The following is a 24,105-nucleotide window of genomic DNA, read 5'->3' as shown; positions in this document are numbered from 1 at the left end:
CTTCCTTTTCATTTGTGTTTATGGTACCTAACACAGTTTTCTTTCCTTTGCGGAATATTGCTTTTCAGGTCTAGCCTCTACATTATTGCTGTGGCCTTCAAGATCCCCTCTATGTGCCTTTGTTTTCTTGTATAGCATTTCACAAAAAACTGATAAATCTTAAAATGTCTCTTAAAACATGACACTAGCATTTTGATTATGCTTGCCAAGATCCTTAGGTTAACAGCCCTGGCTTATTCAGGTGGATACAGATTTTCTATTCCCTCATCCATCCCCCCTCCCTTTCCCCCCCCCCCCCCCATTTATTTAGTTCTTTTATTCAGATTCTTGTAGCTTTTACAAAGGATGACTCACTTTAAACCCTTTTCCTTTCTCCCCCCTTCCTCACCACAGCTGACAATATTTACTCAGTTTCTTTAGAACCTCTAAAGAGAATGAATTCTAATGTTTGAAGTTACATCATTTTTGATTAATTAAATACATATTATGGTGGTGCTAGCAGAACGACTATAATTAAAGCTGCACTGGATTTTTTTTTTTTTTTAATCAAAAGCTTGGATTTTCAAGTGTTCTCATTCTTATGTGTGTGCGCTCGCTCTCTCTCACCTGCACCTAGCTCTCATATTCCCCTCCCAACTGCCTGCACTTCAGTGGCAGATCCTCATCACTTATAGCAAAGACAAGGGGCATAAGGAGCATCACACATAAATGCACCGTATTCCAGCTGTCTGCACGGTTTCCTGACTCCTGCTATCTCAGTAGTAATGGTACCCTCAGAGTGTCACCTGGGAGATGCATAACCATGCAGGGAAGGGTTTGATTTGAATGGGCGGGCCCTATCCTGCACCTACTGGACATGAATAGCTCCCACTGAAATTAAGAGGCGCTGCAGGTGTTCAATCTAGATTAGATAGATAGACAGACAGACAGACTGACCCACCCACCCTCTAGGTAAAGGGCCTCTATTGTCAAAATAAAAAGCCAGGACAATATTTCTTGGCTCACAAAATAGTCATACAAAAGACAGAAGTGCACTATGATAAAGCGTATGTGCTGGCATTACTATTGGCAGGTCATTACTCAACAGTGACACATGCATATTACTCAGAGTGGTGGCTTATTTCCAGTAACAGAGTTCTGAATAAATTTATCATGAAGCTCTGAACAAGTGTGGTTAATGTTAACTTTGAGCAAAAGAATGGCTTTGACAGCATCTACACTCACTCCAAATACTGTTCATCAGAATGAACACTCGCTCCACTGGCCTGTATGTTCCTGATATACTCAAAGCAAGTTCTATTCCATTTAGCAAAATTTTTATCACATATTCTACAGTTATAAAGAAAAAACCCACCTGACTGACAAAATGAGACATCAGAGCGCTTCAAGACATCCCAAAAGATATTTCTGGCATAGGCGCTGACTCCGTAGGTGCTCTGGGGCCACCGAAAAAAATAGGGGGTCCTCAACACCCACAGGGTCGGATTAATCTTTTGTGGGCCCCAGCACCCGAACTGGGGCCCTGCCCCCTGCTGTGCCCCGAGGCCCCACTGGTCGCTTCACCCCGCCTGCCGCTTCACCCCACCCCCACTCGGCCTCTTCCTCCCAAGGCCCTGCCCGCACTCTGCCCCTAGACCCCGCTCCTGCTCGGCTCTTCCCCTAAAGCCCCACCCCCACTCGGCCTCTTCCCAAAATGCCAGAGCTAACATAATGCAATCATTACAAAATCATATCCAACCAATGGGTTAAAAATCATATTTTGTTAAACACATTTCTTTTACGACCCCAATCCTGCAGTCAGCTGTGTGAATGGATTCTTGTGTCCACATGAAGCCCCACTTAGCTTCACATAATTGCAAGGATCTGCTTACATGGATGTGACTGCAGGGTCCTGGTCTGTGCATTTAGCACCACCTCAGATTATTAAAGGGATACCAGCTAGAAATCGATGTCAAAATTATTAAAAGTAGTTTCAAATACTCCTGTCCCTGAGTCCCTCTAAAAATGCTGATTTTATAATCATATTTTCCAATATTTTAACATGTTTTTCTCTCCCCTGCTGCTCATGAAAGACCAAAACTAACAACTGGGGAAACAGAATATACAGGGGAAACAGTAAAATGAACTTCATACTAATTGCTGCTATCTTGGCTTGCACACCAGGGATTAAACAAGGGACCTCTAGTGCTGAAAAGCTTAAGTATAGCACTTGAGCTAAAGAGTCAGGCTCGCCACATGAGAGCTGTGACAGACCCATATCCTCTATGGCAGTGTTTCTGAAACTGGTGTCGCTGCTTGTGTAGGGAAAGCCCTTGGCAGGCCGGGCCGGTTTGTTTACCTGCCGCGTCCGCAGGTCCGGCCAATCGCGGCTCCCACTGGCCGCGGTTCATCACTGCAGGCCAATGGGAGCTGCTGGAAGCGGCAGCCAGTACATCCCTCAGCCTGCGCTGCTTCCAGCAGCTCCCATTGGCCCAGATCAGCAAACTGTGGCCAGTGGGAGCCACGATCAGCCAGACCTGTGGACGCAGCAGGTAAACAAACCAGCTCGGCCCGCCAGGGGCTTTTCCTACACAAGCGGCGACTCCAGTTTGAGAAACACTGCTCTATGGGTTGGTCTCAAAGGAGGAGATGCAACACACACTGACCAGTAGGTTATGCTGTCAAATGCATAACGTAAATCAAACTGAAAAAACAAAATAATCTGAGGTGTTATTTCTAACAACAGATTAAAAATTAATAAAGGAGTGATTTTAAGATGATAGTCCCCCTTTTAAGAGGGAAAAGAATTTATACATATACATTACTTTTTGCCACTTGTTTTCTTTGCTTAGTCTTTCTTCGTTGTCAGAATTCAGTAAAGTAAAAAAAGTAATTACTTACACTTTTATGCCAGTTTCTACAGTCAATTTCACTTTTATGTTCCGGTGCACTGGCACAATACTGCAACATTTGGGTAACAACTTTGCAGGGCAAAATTTGAATCTATACTAAAACATAGCTTACATATAATTTTTTCATATAAGAAAATATTTCAGTTCTGTAGGTTCTGTTTTGCCTTTTTTCATTCAGTTTAAAATTCTGGGTCCATAATACCAGACAGTGTCCCTGTACATTTTGACAAATATCCTAGCTCTGTAGATACAAATGGCTTATCTCTGACAGAGACAACAATCTCTGCATCATCCAGTATTCAGAAGTAAATAACTATGCTGCACTTCCGAAGGGAAAGCTAAAGCAGTGGTAAGAAGTGCAAAAGACTTAGCAAAATGTAGGGTATGAAAGGTGATCCTTAGTAATCCTATATGTTGGTTTTCAGGATATAAAAATTATATGGACATAATGGCAGGCAAAATGGGGGGAAATGGTAATAAAACAGCAGCAATTGTATAGTCCCAGGAGACTTAAAGGAGGAGAAAAATTGCTGCCATTTACCTGTAGTAAGTGTGATGAGTAAGTTAAACTATCCTAAGAACAAAGTATATAGAGCAAGACATTTAGAAGTAAATATTTTTATTATATAGAGAGAGACAATAATTCACTTCAGTTTCCACATCTGTAACTGCTTTTGTTTTGAATACACAGAAGTGGAGTTTCAGGTATGGTTTTTGATTTATAAAATATTATTAGGCCCTGATTCAAAACTCCTAAAAAAAAAAAAAGAAAAAAAAAATAACCCAATGGAAAGATTCCCATTGACTTCAACTGGCCATAAATGGCCAGACAGGCTCCTACCTGAGACTGCCCATCTCACCTTGCCATACTTCCACAGTTGTGACCAGTGGAAGCATTCAAGCTCCGTGTCCCTTGATTTTAAAAGAAGAGGGTCAGCTAGCAAGATGTTGTTCAAGAGCCTCAGGACTTTGGAAAATTCTCCCCTTCTTGGTCCAAATAGACCCTAAGAGTATGCTTCAAAGACCATCTCTTTCCCTAGGCTTTTGTGGTGGGAAGGGTGTGTGCTGAGGGTCATATAAGAAAGAATGATTTTTGTTCTGTTCAGTGAATGATTTTTATTTCTCTTTTGACTGGTCATTCCTGTCATTTGCGGGAGGCTGCTAGATTTACTCTAGTTGGTATTGGTTCATGTACAAGCACTCTCTTCTGTATCACGTAAATCTAAATCTGCTTTGGTTACAAACGCATTAATCAAATAATTAAGGGCTTAGCAACTGAACTGTACCTGACTGAAACATAACTCTGCGCAGAGGTTCAAGACTATGGGCGTGTCCACACAGAGACACAGGTCCGGACTGTCAATGGGATTCGGGCTCCTAGCTACCTAAATCCTTTTGAAAATGAGATTTAGACTTTCAAGCCAGGTAGGCCTTGCAACAGTGAGCGCAGTAATGCCTAAATACTAGGGCTGTCGATTAAACGCAATTAACTCACGCGATTAACTCAAAAAATTAATCGCGATTAATCGCCATTTTAATCTCATTGTTAAACAATAGAATACCAATTGAAATAGTATTTTTCAACTCACCTCATACAAGTACTGTAGTGCAATCTCTTTACTGTGAAAGTGCAACTTACAAATGTAGATTTTTTTTTATTACATAACTGCACTCAAAACCAAAACAATGCAAAACTTTAGAGCATACAAGTCCACTCAGTCCTACTTCTCGTTCAGACAAAGAAGTTTGTTTATATTTACAGGAGATAATGCTGCCCGTTTCTTGTTCACAATGTCACCTGAAAGTAAGAACAGGTGTTTGCATGGGACTTTTGTAGCTGGCATTGCAAGGTATTTACATGCCAGATATGCTAAACATTCGTATACCCCTTCATTTGTCGACCATCATTCCAGAGGACATGCTTTCATGCTGATGACGCTTGTTAAAAAAATAATCCGTTAATTAAATTTGTGACTGAACTCCTGGGGGGAAAATTGTAGGTCTCTGGCTCTATTTTATCTGCATTCTGCCATATATTTCATGTTATAGTAGTCTTGGATGATGACTCAGCACATGTTCATTTTAAGAACACTTTCGCTGCAGATTTGACAAAATGCAAAGAGGGTACCAATGTGAGATTTCTAAGGATAAATACAGCACTCGATCCAAGGTTTAAGAATCTGAAGTGCCTTCCAAAATCGGAGAGGGATGAGGTGTGGCGCATGCTTTCAGAAGTCTTAAAAGATCAACACTCTGATGCAGAAACTACAAAACACAAACTATCAAAAAAGAAAATCAACCTTCTGCTGGTGGCATCTGACTCAGATGATGAAAATGAACATGCGTCAGTCCGCACTGCTTTGGATTGTTATAGAGCGGAACCCGTCATCTGCATGGACGCATGCCCTCTGGAACAGAGGCTGAAGCATGAAGGGACATATGAATCTTCAGCGCATCTGGCATGTAAATATCTTGTGATGCTGGCTACAACAGTGCCCTGAGAACACCAGTTCTCACTTTCAGGTGACATAGCGAACAAGAAGCAGGCAACACTCCTGCAAATATAAACAAACTTGTTTGTCCGAGTGATTGGCTGAACAAGAAATAGGACTGAGTGGACTTTTAGGCTCTAAAGTTTTACATTGTTTTATTTTTGAATGCAGTTATTTTTTGTACATAATTCTACATTTGTAAGTTCAACTTTCATGATAAAGAGGTTGCACTACCATACTTGTACTAGGTGAACTGAAAAATACAATTTCTTTTGTTTTTTACGGTGCAAATATTTGTAATCAAAAATAAAATGAGCACTGTACACTTTGTATTCTGTGTTATAATTGAAATCAATATTTGAAAATGTAGAAAACATCCCAAAATACTTAAATAAGTGGTATTCTATTATTAACAGTGTGATTAATCACAATTAATTTTTTAATCACTTGACAACCCTACTAAATACCTTTAAAAATTTGGGCCTCAGTGCACGGCAAGCCAGGGTGCTTTCCATTTCAAAAGAGCAGTAAAGCTAAAGTACATCATGGAACGTTTACTGCACAGTAGCAGGGTCCACATGGCCAGTTAGCACATGGCAAGGTAGAGCGCTGTAGATTCACACCCCACCTTGCTGCGCACAAAGTCTCCATGTAGACACGTCCTTACTGTTACTATTCTTTACTAGTTTAAGTAGTTGAAACATTGTTCCACAGTTTCTGGGATTATTGGGAGCAGAATTTTATTTATATATTTTTTTAAATTAGAGTAACAGCGTAAGACATCTTTCCTGGAGAATGATGTGTTGCAGATCTAGCACAGCATGTTATTGTTCTTGTTGACATATTCATTAGGATTGTGCTTGGCAACAGGTTGTAATTCTCTGGAAAAAAAAAATGTATAGCCAATGACACTTGATAACCTGCCAGCTGTCTAATGAAGGCTTTTCTTTTTAGAGTGGTTCACGGTCATCCTGTTCTCACTTTTCTATTTTCAGTGTGGATATGATGCATAGGAATGCAAAAGGGGCAGTGTGCTTGTTGAGCTGATTGTGATGTGTATCAGAAGATGGCAGATGCCTGTATTTGACGATTTTATTTATAAATATATGGGGGGGAAAAAAACCAAAACCAAAACCAGACCAACCACCTCCAGACAAATAAACACTGGAATCTTCTCTGGCAAATGCTGGCCTCCTTCGACGTATTCTTACTCTATTTCTGTTGCCTCCACTAGTCTTTTTTTGATACAGTTTTCAAAGGAACCATAGGTCATTCATTTCAATCTAGATGGTCCAATCCTGCAAAGCCTTAAATACATGAGTGCTGCTGATTCAGAGAAGCAGTCCCATTGAAGTCAATGGGACAGATCCTAAACTGAAGTCAATTGTTACAGCTTTGAAATCATTGGGAGTTAAATGCCTAGATGCTTTTGAAAATCCCACTAGACACCCATCTGTGTCTTAAGGTACCTAACTACCCTTTAACGTCTGGCCCTATACACTCTTGTCTTTGAAACTCTTATCTTTCTCCTTGAATATTTGTACTAATGAATAGCTGGGCCAATTGTTCAAATACAAGGCTGAACAGGAACTAGAAGCAGTGATTTGCTGTGCGTGCAGCAGCAATGCACACTAGTTTTGGAGCTGGAAAGCCTTATAAGCGTCATGCTGTCAGCAGAGACCTTCTCTTGGCTTCTGGGCTGTTGGGATGGGAGACTGAACCTGGTACCTCTCGTTCTAAAAGCATGTGCCTCCACCTACTGAGCTTGCCAAGGCCGTAGCAGGCTCATCAACCTCTGTATATGGCCCAATGACCAGCAGCAGAATGACAAAGCATAGCACTGTGTGGTTTTGGGCTATACTCACAGTGTCTTCTTCCCCTAAAGAGTTCCCAGTTCTTTAAAGTTCATTCATAGCCTACCTAGGGCTCTCAGATCAACAAAGCCTGGGGGATTTGGAGGTTTTTTTTTTTTTGAAGAAACAACTTTTTCTATGACTCTCTTCATCTATGAAGCATTATGAATATCCAGACCAAGACAAAGGTGTAGTTGGCAAACACTGCATCCAATAAACACATCCATTCGCTTCCGTAATCTCCCAGTCAAAAAATACCCTTACCACACAATATGATCACTAGCATAGTGGGTGTAGTTAGATGCGCAGGAGTTATCAAGCAGAGATTTCTTGAAAGACTTGGTTAAAAGAAAATAAAAAGCCAGCCAGTTGCCCAAAAGAAATTTAGTGCCCAGGAAAGCACATTCTATTTGCCTGCCTGCACCCAGGTGTTCAAAATTGAATGGACATTTCAAATCAGACCTAACATACTTCTACCGTTCACAACACTGCTGTTTTGCCAACTCTTATTTTACTATGAGTCTTGCAATATTTGGTGTTCTCCTTAAAACCCTGGGTTCCAGAGTCACATGATTATTTGAGAATCTCAGCTTCTATTAAAAAAACAGTTTTCTAGCCTACATAGTTATGGAGAAAATGCTTGATAACATAACCCATGTGTACCCTAAAGCTCAAAAACCAGGACGCAAAGAAGAACATTATTTTTTTAAACTGCATGAGTTTTAAGCCAATCTCACGACTTTTCAGTGCTTGGGATTGGCAAGATTGTGCTAGAGTTTATCAGAATTCCCATGGTGAACAATACTGCCACCTAGAACAGTAGTTTTCAACCTTTTTTCATTTGCAGACCCCTAAAAAATTTCAAATGGAGGTGTGGATCCTTTTGGAAATATTAGAGTCTGCAGACCCCCAGGGGCCGTCCAACCACAGGTTGAAACCCACTGACCAAGAGGGTATTGGGACAGTTATCACAGACATTTCATAATGTTCTCTCAAAGCTCATTTTCTTCTTTGTATTTTCACAACACTGAAATCTATTTATGCCTCTCCCCCGCAGAGATGATTGTTTGAAATCTTCACCAACACTGGGTCTTCTCTGAAGACATATTCTGAACTGCAGACATATTTGCATATATCTGAATATTGTGCAGTGTCATATTTCTTTGGCTGGGTTCATATATTTTGCGAGTAAAAGTATTCCACTCCAAGCCAGAGTGAAAAAAGAAAGTCGTCCTTGCAACATTAAGCCGATATTCTGGGAATATAAATTCTCATGTTATGACTGTCTGAGCCATCTCAAATTTAATAGCAAAATTAAAAAATGAAATAGAGGGAAATGTTACATTTATATTAATAAATTGCATTGGTAAAATGTATTATAGTTTGCACTTCTAAGGCACTTACCAAGTAATGATCCTAAAGTGTCTTATGAACATTGTAGAATTATTCCTTAAACATACCTGTGAAGTAGGTATTGTTAGACCAATTTTACAGGTGGGGAAACTGATGGACAAAGGTTAAGTGACTTGCTCAAGGCCATAGAAATGGTCTGTAAGAGGTCTGGGCTCCAGTCTGCTTTAGCCATAAAACCATCAAAACCTGTTCTCACCTCTTTGTATTTTACAAGACCCATATTTTATGGAATTCCTTCATCTGCAGGATTTCTGTTGATCTACCCACCTCTTGTGCAAATGACTCCGCTTTCTTCCGTAAATTCTTTTCCAACTCAAAGTTTTCCTGGAGTTCTTCATATTCTCCCACTGCCAGTACAGACACTATTTAAAAAACAAAAACAAAAACAGACAAAGCTGAATAAAAACGAGCTAGCAAAGAAATTAACAAATATACAGTTTGTTTTATCAGGCAATGGGACAACATTGCTCAATATATTTTGATTACTTACAAAGAATATAAAAATGTGTAGTTCTATATGTCCATATTTCTACATTCATTTCCAACCACCTATACTATTCTGATTTTGTTTTGCCCTCCTTTTCTTCCCTAGACTTCCTCTTTATATGCGTAATCATTGAACTATTAGATACTGCATTATTTCCTTCTGGTCCTAAACTGTTGTGTAGTGTTGCTATGGACTGCTACGTAGTTAAACTCCACCCAGAGATGGCTACCTTTCAATGGTGGGTGAAATGATACATACAATTTACTTATAATTTATGTACGGGTGCATATGCTCCCCATGTGTACATACACATCCCAAGTTTGTAATGTTTGGAAAGTACTTTGGGATATTTCTTGTTATATAAACATAAAAAAAGGACATTATTTCTATTATTTTTCTCATGTCCTGTAAGGCTGGCAGTACACGGTGCGAAGTTGACTATATACCATATCAAATTCTCTAAATTAACTTTTCCTCCCATAAAATTTCCAACAATACTTATTCATGTATTAAGACCTACCAAATATGCTATTCCCCCAACACCTTTATCCATCCATCTAGGCTTTTAATAATGGCACCCACCACTGTGGCTAGTTAAAAAGAAAGATCTCTGGCTTAAATTTCATTCCTATTTTCCATGAGGCTGTTAAGCTCAGAAAAAAATCAGCCCATGTTTTGCTTCTCTCCATACTCCTACCTCTTCCTCTTTTTCTCTGGTAACGATGTTGCAATATTTCTAGATAAAGATTGTTATTTCAGTGTTGTTGCATACCAGTGAGCAAGGGATAAGATGAGGCTCTGCCCATTCCGCCACCCACGTATTACAGGAAGGAATAAGCAAGTGCACAATAGTACTTACTCTGTCATACCTGGACTAAAGTAACCCTGTAACAAGCACAAGGATGTAAATGGGGTCCTATTCCCCTGTGTCAGCATGCTCCACCATCTAGCCCTATACGCGTAATACTCAATCCATAAACGATTGTTGCATATTTTGTAAAGCAGCACGCATTTCCAGGAAACTCACATTTGGCTACCAGAGATTAGTGGCTCTGTATCAAGGGGTCTCTTTACATCAGAGACCAATGAGATTGCAACAAGAAGGTAATATCAGTACTATTGAGTGTAACGTATTAAAACAATGGTTATGCAAGTGAGACTGATATTGCTGGCTAAAAAAAATAGCCATAGTGAGGCCAGGCATTGTGCAAACTTCCTCATATTGTTCTGCCCATACACCTCAATCCTGACCTGTGAGTAATATCAATAAACCCTTAAAAAAAGTCTCTTAATGACTACTTGCACACATTGCTCTCTCAATGCACTTCAGCTCTAACTGACTAAGGACTGGTTTTCAGAGTAATGACATACTATTTCAAACACCACCCTCGGTAAATCCCCTGCCTCTTTGGAGACAAGCTTAACTATGTCTAAAGCAAAGCACTGTCAGTGGTACTTTGTGACATGGATTATAGGCTGCTAAAATCCAACTGATTCTCAAATTACATTTAAAAAAGAAAATTCTTGAACAAAACAATTAGAAAAAATTTACGATAATTCACCAATCCTGGCCAGAATAATTTATTCCTTCTGCATCTACAGAACTCTGCAACAGAGCTGCATGGTATACAAGAGCTAACAGGAATAGAGTGTATGAGAACTAGCAAATCGGTAAGCTCCAGCGCTCTGCTAGCTCACACAAAGGACAGAGGGATCAGTGTATGGTCAAGTAATTTTGTCTGCCTATGTATCCTATCTTCTAGGTGGTAGGGCATTTCTACTATGTGCATCACCACTCAAATAACAAATATATTGCTATACTAGACACTGGTCTGGTATTAGCCTACTCCGTTGGATCTAGGCAGATGGATTGCCCTTCTGCTCAAGCACATGAAGATATTTCAACAAAACATTGTAGAAGGCGTTAAGAAGAGCTCCTGCTTTCATCCATCACATCATGCCAGCAGACACTTCCTTGGCACAGTCTATCACGCTGATGATGCTTTTAGGGTTCTTCTACATGGCAAGCAGGAACCTGCAACAGCGAGTCTCAGAGCCCAAGACTACAGACTCAGGGATATGGGGCTCATGCTACAGCGTTAAAAAGAGCTGTCTAGACATTCAAGCTTGGACTGGAACGTCTATACAGTTATTTTTAGGACTGTAATTTGAGTCCCACAAGCCCAAGTCTGTAGGCCTGGGCTCTTAGACTCGCTGTTGTGTGTTTCTGCTTGCCATGTAGACGTACCTCTAGAGTCCTCAAAGTGCTGCCTTCACGTTCTCGGATGCTCGAGCAATGGAATTGCAAGTGAAAGTGAGGAAATACATAGAATCACAGAACCACAGGGTTACAAGGGAACACAAGGGTCATCTAGTCTAACGCCCCTGCCAAGATGCAGGATTTATTGTGACTAAACCACCAAGACAAATGGCTATCCAGCCTCTTTTTGAAAACCTCTAGTGAAGGAGCTTCCATGACTTCCCTAGGCAATTTGTTCCATCGTTCTATTGTTCTTACATGATCTATGAAAGCTTCCAGAAAGCCCACTGATGTTTCTGCAAACTCTTTCCCTGTGCTCAATAACAGCCTGTGGGATTCACAAAACAACAACAAATACAAGCATTTCCTGCTAAATATTCAAGCCAACAGCAGAATCCCGAATTTCACAACACTGTAGAAGGGGACAGACTACGCTGATCCTGTGTACATCTTCCTATGACATCATAAATTGTCTGGAATCCCCACTACTTGAGAGACCACATCTGTCTGTCAGTGTGACACTCGCCAGCTGATGGATTCAAATTAATAGTCCCTTTCGGTGTAAAAGGACAGAGCTTGTCAAAGAACATTCTGTGAGAAGACTGTGCTCCTTTGTGTGTAGTAGCCTGAGTCAGAAGATTTTGGGGGGGGGGTGCTGCAGGACCTACCTACCTGTTTTCCCATGGGAGTTGGTGGAGAATGATTGTGGGGGAATGATTTGGAGAAGACTTCAAACAGGAAATGGTGTATGAGTGGGGAAGATCGCTCACTTTGAATATTGATGGGTGTAGCCCTTGTGTGTGCTGTTTTGAATGTAAAACTGCAATGCATCAGGAATTGTAGATATTTAAAATTAAGTTCCTAAGTTAAGAGGAAGGTTGGTCCTTGTGGTTAAGACAACAAAATGGGACTCAGGAGATCTGGGTTTAATTTCCACCTCTGCCACAGACTCCCTCTGAAAACCTGGGTAAATTCACTTAAACCTCTCTGTGCCTTGGTTCCCCATCACTCACACCTTTCACCTGTCTTGACTATTTAAAGAATGAGATTTTTTAGAGAAAGGACTGTCTCCTACGTGTTTACACAGTGCCTAGCACAACATGGCCCGAATGTCACTTCAGTCACTAAGAAGATAAATTACAACACAATTTAAGAAAAAGCTCTGCAGATTATCTGGCGATAAAGTAGCAAGGGAGGAAGATGGTGAAAAAACAATATTGAGAACACGCACCTCGGTTACATTTTTCCAATAGTTTCCTTTGTTCATGAACTTCTGCTGTCAGAACAGTTTTTTCTTCCTTTACTTTATTTACCTAGAAGGGTATAAATGAGACACAGATTAATAATAAATTAGTGAGAATCTAATTAACAACATAATATATTATTGCATCTTATTTTACATGCAGATTTACTTTAAATAGTTGATTTCTGACTGGAGGGCTTACAATCTGAAGCCGAAAGTAATTTTCAAAGGGGTTTAAGGGAGTTCCCCACCTGACTCATTGATATTTCTCTCCTCGAGATAATATTGTTTTCAAACGTTATGAAGTACTGCAGAACCAAATTGGTCTTTTGAAGATTGCATTGCCCACTTTCATGACACACACCAATTACAGCAGCAAATTCAACATATCTGTACTTCTACATTGTCTTTATCCTGACAGATTCCAAGGTAAAAGATTAAAAAGTTATTCGCTTACCCACTATTGACTGAATTTTAACACAGGCAAGCTAGTTATGCAATTTGGGGTCGGGGGGGAGAGACAAGGGGAGAGAGAGGATGTCTCTGTTTATTGTCCAAGAGCTGTTGCTTGGAATATTGAATGCAGGTGTAGGGCAGACAGGACAAATGATTATAAGTTGTGATTTGCATCAGTACATAGCTTACCCCAGTTTGAAACTGGTTTAGTTCTATATGCCATCGGCTCAAAACAGCCCCTTTGCCTGTCTAGTTACATTGGTGAGTGACTGCTGATGGCTAAAAATCAGGGCAAGATCCAACGCAGACAACACCACAGTTTAGACCAGAGAATAACAATCCTTGGTCCACAAAGCCCTTCCTGGACATCCACACAAAATCAAATAATTTGGGAGTTGGGGGATACATTAAGGTGGTCAATGAAAGGACCTGTCTCTTACGAAGTGGTCCATAGTACAACAAGGTTGGTGAACCCTCCGATTAGATAGTATTCAATTAACTTCACAACTGACAGTTTTCAACCAACACTACATACAAAAGGTACTGAATGCACACTAATGGTCTCGCCTTCCATGCTACAATACATACTTCTTCAATTACTTCTACAAGTTTGCGCCTCAGGTTTTCCAGTTCAATGGCCAAGGTCTTCTTTTGCTCCTGAACAGATATAATTTGATCTCGCAGCTCTACATTTTCAGGAGGGGAAAAAAAAAAATATTTTTCATCTTATACTCGAGGGGGTGGGGTGGGGAATCCAACAATTATGTGGATACAGCCGAGCATGAAACACACTGGGCTGCAAAGACAAAATATTAGTCATAGCCTAGGTTCCATAAATACATACACAGACACATGCTTCTCTTAGGTGTCATACAACAGATCTGCAACGTGGCTACAGTTTCAGATTTGCTCTACCAAGGTAATCTCCCTTGTCCAGTTCTTGTGTCTTTGTTTTTATTGCCTTCTGCTGAAAACTCTTTCTGCAAAGCAATATGCTATTATGGGTGCAATGCTGCCAGATGCTGAAGACCCTCAGTCCCCTCAGGAGACGCTCAGCACCTCACAAGATGAGGCCATGTGGCAACAGAAAAATATTTTTAGAGGCTGCCTGTAAAACAAATTAATGCACTTGAATTCCTTTCGGATCATGATCTCTTTCTTGTCACAATAAGATATAAACAAACAACAGGCACTTAATACTTTGGGAGGTTTTCTGTGAAGAAATACTCCTGAATAGCTGCCAATTTATAACCCTTGTGACATTATTTGAAGTGAGTCAGCATATAACCTTTTAACTGATAGAAGAGCTAATTCTAGTAATTTTCTCCTCGGAATTTATTTCTTAATTTACTTCATATTTTGATAATTAAATTACAATGGAAGAAAACATTTGATTACAATCACTTCTTATTGGGAGCATAAGGGCTTAGTTTAAAATTGTTGCTTAACACTAAAAAATAAGGAGACACAAAGATACAGACTTACTGGTTCTATTAGTTCTCACCAAACCCTCTGATTCCCCACCTGCCTTCCATTTTTCATAGTGCTGCTGCTCTTTGAATACCAAACCATTAGCTTCAACATCTATTCCTAGTCAATTGCAGACTGGGCAGAGATGGTTGCTGGACATACTGGATATTGCATATTGGGAGCAGCGATTAAAATTATTTAAAATCCCTGGAAATATTGGGCTTTTCAAACTTTTTCTTTTTGTCTGAATAGCAGCCTCCACCCTGCTCTCTCTGGGATGGGCACCTGGGGAACTTTCCATGCAAGTGGCTGGGCAAGTACATTGGCAAGGATTGGGGGTGTTTTCCGTGTGTTGTTTTTGGAGCAAATCAGCAAAGATCTCCCTGCTTAAACAAACGTGATCTCCCTCCAGCCAGTGGGACAATACAACCCCTCCTACTACAGTGACTATTATACCATTGCTAAAATACTTTGCACTTCCATTCAAAAATCACAAACATTTAACAAATGTTAAGGAAGACTCCCAGCACCCATGTGAGATAGGCAGGATTATTTATTATCCTTCTACTGTGCAGAAGGAAAGTCTGAGGCACAGGGAGGTTGTAACTTGCCCAAGACCTCACAGTGAGTCAGTGACAGAGCAGGGAATAGAAACCAGCTATTCTAACTCCTGGAAAACAGACGCTATTATACAAGGAAATGTGGTCTTCAACAATGACAAGAGATACAATGCATCCCTCCCTTTCCCTCCACCCTCACTGTGCACATGCTTATCTGAACCTTTGACCTTTCAGTTATTTTCTCCTCAACTTCCTTAGTACCCTTCTCAGTACCCAACCAGACCTTTCCCTGCTCCCTCTCTTCTCAACCTCCAACAGGATCCTTGGCTTCTTTCTCCGAGGGGAAGTACTAGGAACTCTGGCGTTTGATCCCAGTTCCGACAGTGATTCGCTGTGCAGTGTTAGACAAAGCATTTAACTGCTCTGTGCCTCAGCTTTCTCGTTGGTAAAATGGGGAGAATCATACTTCCCTACTACACGGGAGTGTTTTGACAATTATCTAGTTCATGTCTGCACAGTGTCTGATCTTTACATCCAGACTCTTTCTTCACTAGCATAGGCTGCAGCAGTATAGTAATTAAGTGAGGTCACACAAGTTAAACTGAGAGCAATTAACACGATTAAAGCTCAGAACCATAAAACACTCTGTAAGTAGTAGGATTACAGCTATTGCGATTAGAAAGAGTAGAGGTTCTTTTAAAAAGGGAGCATTTTAACTTGTCTCATAATGCTGAATTGGGGAAATCCATACATGCCCTTTGTTAGAAGCCATGCCATCATAATCAACACAAGCTTATGCAGAATCAGGCTGGGAGAGAAGCTCTTATTCCAGTAGGGACTGCTTGCAAAAAAAGAAAAGGGAACTAAGAAACTTACTAATAAAATAGAGTTCTCTGGGATAAACACCCTTTGTGACCCTCAAGCTTTGCTGTTTGTCCCAGTGCAAAAGTCGCTGTTTAACCCATTTATTTTGGTAGTGCCTCACGCAAAGTTAGATGGACACAGGGTTTTCATGGAAGGAAATCTAGAGATACCAAATGAAAGCTGGCAAGGAACACTGCCTTATATGCCTACTGAGGAAACTTTACACAAACAGCAGCTGAAATAATGCCATAGGTGACCCTGCCCTCAGTCTTTCTGTGTATGTAAAAAGTAACAAGTGACGGACATATCGCTGTTACTAGACTAATGCAAATGTTTATTTTTGTTGAGTCAACAACACTGAAAGCTCTCACCTGAGTGTAGGACTACTCCATCATTGCATTGTAACTTGTTCTACAGTATGTATGTTTGATATGGTAACAGTTATCCTGCATAATGCGGTCTATTCAAAAGCAGAACTCACCTTTCATTTGCTGTTGACAATGCACCGAGTTGCACGAACCCGAGCTACCTTCAGTTTCTGTGGATGAATCATCGTCATCAATGTTAATTTCTTCTGTAATGATATCTGGCCCCAGTTTAGCCATATACAACATGCTAATTCTTTTCAGGGTCTTATTTTCTTTGTTCAACTGAAAAGTAAAGATAAACACAGTATGTAGCTACGTATATTCTTTTTCTTCTCTATTTTAACCAGAAGATTTAACAATCAGCAGCAAGGAAGACAAAATTTTATTACTTTAAAACATAGCACCTAACACTAAAGAGGGGCCCAAACCATGAAGTTTGGCCCTCTACTACTTTGAAGTGGTTTGGATCGGACATTATGATTCAGTCAGGCCCATTTCTTACTTCATATAGGAAATGTTTCTCTCTGGTACTCCTGGTTAGTGAATATCCTAGATAGCCTCAAATCAATTAATTAGCATGCTTACTTTAATCCTATATATTGTGATAGCTGCCTCAGCTCCTGTCCTTCATCATACATTGGCATTAATAAAAGTGCTAATCCTAAAGAAGTCATAATTAACTTCTAATTATTTTGATGCCAGAGAGTTAACAACATAGGTTCAATATATGTAAAAAGACAGCCATATCACAGAATTTAAATAATCGAATACACTATGGGTCATAACCACAGGCCAATGCCCATCCCCAGTAGTTGGGTTGGATGCTAAGCAGATGCATGTCTGGGAAAGAACAATGAGGGAGCTTAAATGCACTCCTACCATGGAGCGAGTTGGTGCTGGCAGGAAGAACTGGAGGATCCAGATAGCAAATGATTCTTCCGTCTCCCTCCCAGCCTTTCCTTGGTTGCTCCACATCTGTATTCTGCCTGCACGCACATAGCCCCCCAACGCTAAGCTCCACAGTGCACAAGGGGTGTGCAATGTTTGCATGCCCATGTGCCAACATCTAAGCACCCCTCTCTGCCCCCACAGAGATCAGGTCCAGATCTGCCCGCAACGACACGCAATGCACCCTGGCCTATACAATCTGAAAAATGCAGCCAGTGACCATACTTCCTCCTTTGATTAGAAGGGATACCCTACCGTTACTGTACTGGGGAACTGATCCTGAATTCTTTACCTAGGCAAAACTCCCTTCCATAAAAATGGGAGATTTGCTTGAGTACAAAGCCTCTTCAAACACATCTCACTTCCAAAGACTGAAATAAAGGAAGCAAGAGGAATCTTGCACGTTTTAGTCTGCTCATACTAACAAGCACATCAGACCTACAGGACAATGCAAGTCTTTTAACCACCCAGGTGTGTCACTATGTATGTTACAAATAATGAACAGAGGAGAGGAAAGTTACATACATAAATTACTTTTCTTATATGCTGATTGACTACCTTATGAATTCTAATACCGTGTCATTATGCAAACAATTAAGTAAATTCCTCTGGAAAGTACATTGCTAATGCATCTAAATTAAAGAGATTTCTTGTTGGTGTGATTTCTGCCACATCCGAAGTAGTACTCTGGGCAGGCAAAAAAAAACAGCTGGCATTGCTAATGAAATTTGGTTCAAAATTGCTGTAATCCATTTTCTGATGAAGTGGCTCAGATGCATTTTGCACAACCAAAAATACATAATACAGAGATAAAAACATTCTTTAATAATAATGTACTTCTGATGAGATGGAATATAGAAAATTACACACTTGGTAAATTCATCAGACTAGATGCAATCAACAGAGCACTGGAGGTCACCTTTTGCCTGCCCTCGGTTAGCTTTCATGAACAATCACCTGAAATGTAATGCTTTGGCCGACTTTTTCATTTGATTCAGATACTGAGATGCCCATATTCCTTTATGTCACATGTGGGATAGTTTTAAACTTGTTTACCATTTAGCCCAAACACACATAAAATGGACTATAAAAAGTAATGCTCCATGAATTACTGGTTTCTTGCTTGCTATTCCAAAAGCATAACTAAATAGACACTTCTAAAAGGACGGCACCTTCCATCAAAACAACAAATACATTTTACAGTGTTTCACATATGAATTATAGTTTTTACTATCTTAAAGCTATTTCATATCTCAAAGAAGGCAAACAGCTATTTCATATCTCAAAGTGTGACACAACAGAGAGACACACACCCCACCCCCTTCGTTCAGAATGAGATCATGAAATCAGAATACAGATATAACTGAACAATTGTATTAATTGTTCTCACCTTAGAAGCCAAAGCTTCAGCACTTTCACGGCACGTCTTTTCGATTTCAAGGTGGTTCTGCATACAATTTACTTCCTCGATAACCATGTGAGAAACTAGAAAATGGGAAAATGTGTTTCTTACAAAGCTGAAAAAGCTGACTAATTTTTTTACAGTAACTGATACTCATCCCATGATTATGACTACACCGTCTTCCACATCAATAACGTTTTAAAATGGTTTTGCAAACTCAGAAAAGCACAGCCCATACGAATGCATGTAGAGAGGAAAGGTTATGAAAACAGAACGAGAGATATACTTTGTAAGCAACAATCAGAATATTATTAACCATGCTAGCAAAATTATAATTACAGAAGTTTCAGATAGCTAAAAGCAAGTCATAAATTGACAGGTTTTTAAGGCCAGAAGGGACAATTTTGACAATGATCATCATTTATTAATTGTATTGTAGTAGCACGCAGGAGCTCTAGTTGGACCAGAACCCCATCATGCTAGGTGCTACACAAATAAAAGAAGCCGGGGGGGGAAGAGGGGGGAGAGGGAGAGAGAGTCTCTGCTCCAAAGTGTGAGTTCCTTCAGAACACAGGGGACTCACATGGAGTAGTACCTTACTCCACAAGTGGGCTCACTGACTTCATGGAGACCATTCCAGGCATAATGTAGGATTCTGTTGTTGGCTGAACACTATATCATAAAAGCCACAGAATGGGCATGCCACACAGCTTAGTTAATACTGCTGTTGAAACTTAAACTTGGGCATTTCCTGACTTTATTTGTAATTTAAACTGTGCAACTGGAACAATGCAATGACAAAGGTTTTTGTATTTTAATTATTATTTATGGCTTGAGTTCTCTCTGTGCCTGGCACTGTACTAACATAAACTAAAGACTTTACAACCTGTGCTCCCAGACCTGCTACAACACATAGGCAGACCCCAACACTCACATGGATCCTTTTGTGGGACTGGGGCCTAAATAAGATACAGTGATGATCAGATAGTAATACACAACAGAAATATCCACATTAGAACTTTTGAGATCATGTCAGAGTGATTGTGAAATAGGCAATTTGAGCACCTCACAATGTTTACATGTATTTATCCTCAAACCCCCATAAAACAGGGAAGTACTATTATCCCCATTTTACAGAGGGGGAACTGAGGCACAGAGGGACTAAAAGGGGATTTTCAAAGCACAGATGGCAGTTAGGTGCCTAACGCGCATTGACTTTCAGTGAGCGTTATGCACCAGACACCATTTATGGCTTGAAAAATCTCCTCCTCTAAGTGACTTGCCCAAGGTCACACAGGAAGTCTGTGGCAGAATAGGGAATTGAATCTGGGTCTCTCGAGTCCTCAGGTTAGAATCTTAACCACTGCACCATCTTTTCTCTGAGGCTAGATTCTGACACCCTCGGTGTCCTGGGGCCCTCATTCTGCAGCTGATTCTGTGGTGGCAGATTGCTTTCCTTGCATGGAGTCAACTGCAGAATCAAGACTTTAATATGGAACTAGGACTATTTACAGACTATGATACTACACAACGTCAATAAGGGTAGCAGAATTTAGCTTGAAGAGAGGAAAACTGAAAAATTCATTTGTATTATTTAATCGCCAGGAAGATATAGAGTTAAAAACTTAACAGCTTCATACACTAAAGAAATAGATATATTTCTTCCCCCGAAACAAGCTTGGGAATTGTTACTGGAAAAATATTTTCAGACCATGTAGTTCATTAGACAAAGATATAAAAAAAAAATGGGAACAGACACTACTAGTGCCCAGACACCACATTGATGGGCACAACACAGATGAAATAGTTTGCTATCTTCCTAAAGTGCTGTCAGTTGAGAAGTTTTACCATTATTTTACAAATGTACTTTTGCTAATGCTATTTAGTCAATAATACAAGAAAATGTTATGTTTTGAAGTTAAAAATAACTTAGAGATTATGGGGCAAGTCTTTGGCTACAGTTGAAAGGCAGGCCATGCAAGTTGGGCCAAAGTGACATAAAACACTCACCTTGACGTTCCTGATTCTGGGACCACTATGTGCAGTGTTAGGCCTCCAGCATAAATAAGGCTTTGTTCACACTACGCACCTTTTAACAACACAGCTGTGCTACTACAGCTGTGCCGCTAAAAGGCACGCGGTGTAGCTGCTGTTTGTCGGCAGGAGAGAGCTCTCCTTCTGACAAAAAGCTTCCACTCCCAACGGGCGGCAGGCAGGAGAGCACGCCTGCAGACAATGCGCTGTTCACAACGGCGCTTTTCGACTGCAAAACTTTTGTCATTCGTGGGAGTGGTATTTTCACACCCCTGAACAGACAAAACTTTTGTTGTTCAGTTTCCAATGTAGATAAAGCCTTAAAGTAGCCCCTAGTCTGCTCTAATTTCTGCTGGCCATAAACAGCCTGAAAAGACCAAAAGAACAGCTGGATATTTGCAAAACATTGAGGAATCCTGGCCAACAACCTCTATCTATCCTCAGACCATGTCCCCTAAACTGGCAGTAGAGAGAAGAGGAACATGGGAGTTCCTTGATCATTGTGGAATCTTATGGGCTGGGGTGATCTTTCTGTGGCCAGTTATGCTCGCTTAACAGAAAGACTACACTCTTGGTATGGAGCAAAGGTGCTGCCCTTCACTGGAGAAATATATTTTAAAGAGGAAAACTTAAGAAATTGACTATTGGTGCTTTTCCTTTTGTTGCCGTTGCATCATAAACTCAGAAATTGAGGACAGATGGATATATTATACTGTATATATCCACCAAGAGGGAAAGAACCTTATCTCAAATCCTGCATGCAAAACTAGTTAAAGTTAGGAACCCAGGACCAGGTCACATAATACAACTAGAGATTACTCTTGGTTCACTTAAGCTTAATTAATCTGCAATTATGATTAAACTCAGGAAAAAAATTCTTTCCAAATTAAATACAAAAATATATTACTTCCTAAATCTGCCCAAAGTTCTTATTATGTTAATATTAAAATTCATAAAGCAGCACTAAGTGGTCAGAAACATCTCTAACCTTGACGTTTTTTCAGAGGTAATAATAATCTGCAGCAAATGCAGGCCAGCCAAAAACCACTTAACTAATTAGTAGTTGCAGTCACCGAGAAAACATGAATCAACACTGTTATTACAAGTGGCACATTTGAGTGGCATCTAATTATGACTTGATGAGCACGATACTTGCATTATCAACATTACTACTGCATCCCATCAGGGACTAAAAGCTGCTGATGGCATTGACTGCGAGAAACTCCCACTCAATGGTACGGCAGCACCCAACAATCTCCTTGGCAGGGGCACCCTCACTAAATGACACGTTAAGCGTAATTACTGGTAGACATTGTAAATAAACAGGATTGGAAGTGAAAATTGTACCAAGTGCATAAGACACAATCTGACACATTGGAAGTGGCAGCCTTAATTGAGAGTTTCTTTGACTGCTCAAGATCATTTCAACTGCATTTCTCGGAGGACAGTGATTATAACTGTGGAGACAGACGGCATAATGGTATCAGCACTGCTGACAGAGCAGTGAATTAAATTGTATCTGCTGTTGTGTGAAAGCCTTGATGAGAGGTACAGATCCTTAGTGGTCTTATCATTATAACACAATGGTCATGTTGTCATCAACCTTGCTGGCTCCAATTGAAAAGAAATGATTGTGTGTTGAAGCTTTCCCCCCCACCACCACCTTCTATCTCTTGTGCTGAATAGAACCAATTTTCAGAGAGCTATGAAATCACGCAATAGGGCCTAAAATGCAGCTGCTTGGCATACAAACGGGGCCCCATTAAACTGGAATCACACACAATATGTGTTTATGCCAGGAGAACAAATAGAAGCTGAGTACAGGCCAAGTTTATTCACAGACACAAAGCCGGTGTAGCTCTTCATCAATATAATTGCCTTTTATATTGTCATTTAAATAATGGGCTCTATTATTGCCTTAAAATCCTAATATTCTTGGCATTTTATCACTATGTTTACAAGGTATGTTCTTTAAAAACGTGAAAGGAAGATAAAGGAAACCTATAAAATTTTACATCAAATATTACTTTGAATTTTAAGCCTTAACTACTTGACATTTTTGTCACATTCTGGTATTCACAGTATCATAACAAAAACCCAAACAGGCTGCGTTTTTTTCCACAGGGATTAGATTTCTTATTTAAGAATATCCTTGCCTTATGGAGCAATTATACAAGATCATTTGAGGATAGTAAAAGTTACCATTTTTTAGGTTCATTTTCTATAATGGTATTTGTCAACAATTACCAAAAAAAAATTAAATTAACTTAGTCTCACACTGTATATTTTTATGTGTGCTTTCCATGTCCTGTATTTCTAATGGTCATCATGCACTGACACAAACCAGACATAACAGACCAAAATCCCATTGTAATGGTCCCTTATGAGAAGCTATTCCACTAGGATACTTACACTCCCATTAGCTGTGCTTTGTTACTTCCAGACACCATACAGTGTCAATAGAACCATTACCATAAAAGTGTAAAACTGATCTTGACATTTTTCACAGAATAAAATATGACTTGCTATAAAAATTACCAAGGGACATCGGTAATTTCTTTTCTTTTAGCAGCTTGACTCCCACCAAAAAACTCCAGCTACTCAATTTACATGGGTATAATAGCTATTCAGTTTACATGTGTATAATTCCAGCATAACTCAGCTGAGGAGACAAAGCAGAATTTGGCTACTATCTTTTGAGCTCTTACTCTAAGTATTAACATTTCCATTCAAATGCCTACTTACTTTTTTGAAACTCTTCAAGTTTTTTGACTGCCTCATCACGCTCTTGTTTAATTTTGTCGCACTGTATAGGGGAAGAGAAAACAGGAATTCAAGTAAAGCTGTGAACATGGTCATATAATTAAAAATCTGTACAATATTCATGTAAAGCCATAGGGAAGAGGGTAAGGAGAGATAATGTATATGAACCTATAAAGCAATAGTCTTTTTGCCCTCAGTCCCCCAAGATCTGTGGAGTATCTGTATTTAAAAGTTGTTGTCCAAGATGTTTCAAATCACAGCTGACAAAAAAAACCTCGAGTTCAATCAGTTTTGTTACTAGTGTACTGTTATTGAAACAAACACAGCTAGTCTGCAATTTTAGAAGTGTCACATTGACCGGTCCAGATGTTAGTAAATTCTATCATACATTTTACAATAATAGAAGTAACATTAATGGCATGTGAGATATACATTATATTTATCAGAGACGCCAACTGCTGTTTTGCACAGTGTCCTACATTTCTATACAAATATATATAGAATATCTGTATCTTGGGGGTTTATACTGCTGCCTATCACCACAGTATCTGAGTGCCTTCCGTGTAAACTCAACCGCAATGGTGAAGTCCATAGTGCACTA

At 39.9% G+C, this 24,105-nt stretch overlaps 1 protein-coding gene across 1 annotated transcript in view; it reads right to left on the bottom strand.

Moving 5' to 3' along the window:
• The window catches only part of SHTN1 (shootin 1), a 91,678-nt gene that overhangs the window by 42,711 nt on the left and 24,862 nt on the right, over positions 1-24,105 (bottom strand). Inside the window, exons 3-8 of the mRNA XM_034777327.1 lie at positions 23,487-23,547; positions 18,696-18,790; positions 16,471-16,639; positions 13,684-13,781; positions 12,628-12,709; positions 8,917-9,011 (exon numbers count right to left, since the gene is read on the bottom strand). Of these exons, the coding sequence (XP_034633218.1) occupies positions 8,917-9,011; positions 12,628-12,709; positions 13,684-13,781; positions 16,471-16,639; positions 18,696-18,790; positions 23,487-23,547 (600 nt within the window). The remainder of the gene's footprint in view (positions 1-8,916; positions 9,012-12,627; positions 12,710-13,683; positions 13,782-16,470; positions 16,640-18,695; positions 18,791-23,486; positions 23,548-24,105) is intronic.

Source organism: Trachemys scripta, chromosome 7 (assembly GCF_013100865.1).
Source record: "Trachemys scripta elegans isolate TJP31775 chromosome 7, CAS_Tse_1.0, whole genome shotgun sequence".
Classification (NCBI taxonomy): Eukaryota; Metazoa; Chordata; order Testudines; family Emydidae; genus Trachemys; species Trachemys scripta.
Note: the sequence above shows the minus strand (reverse complement) of the source record. Positions and strands in the feature narration are given on the sequence as shown.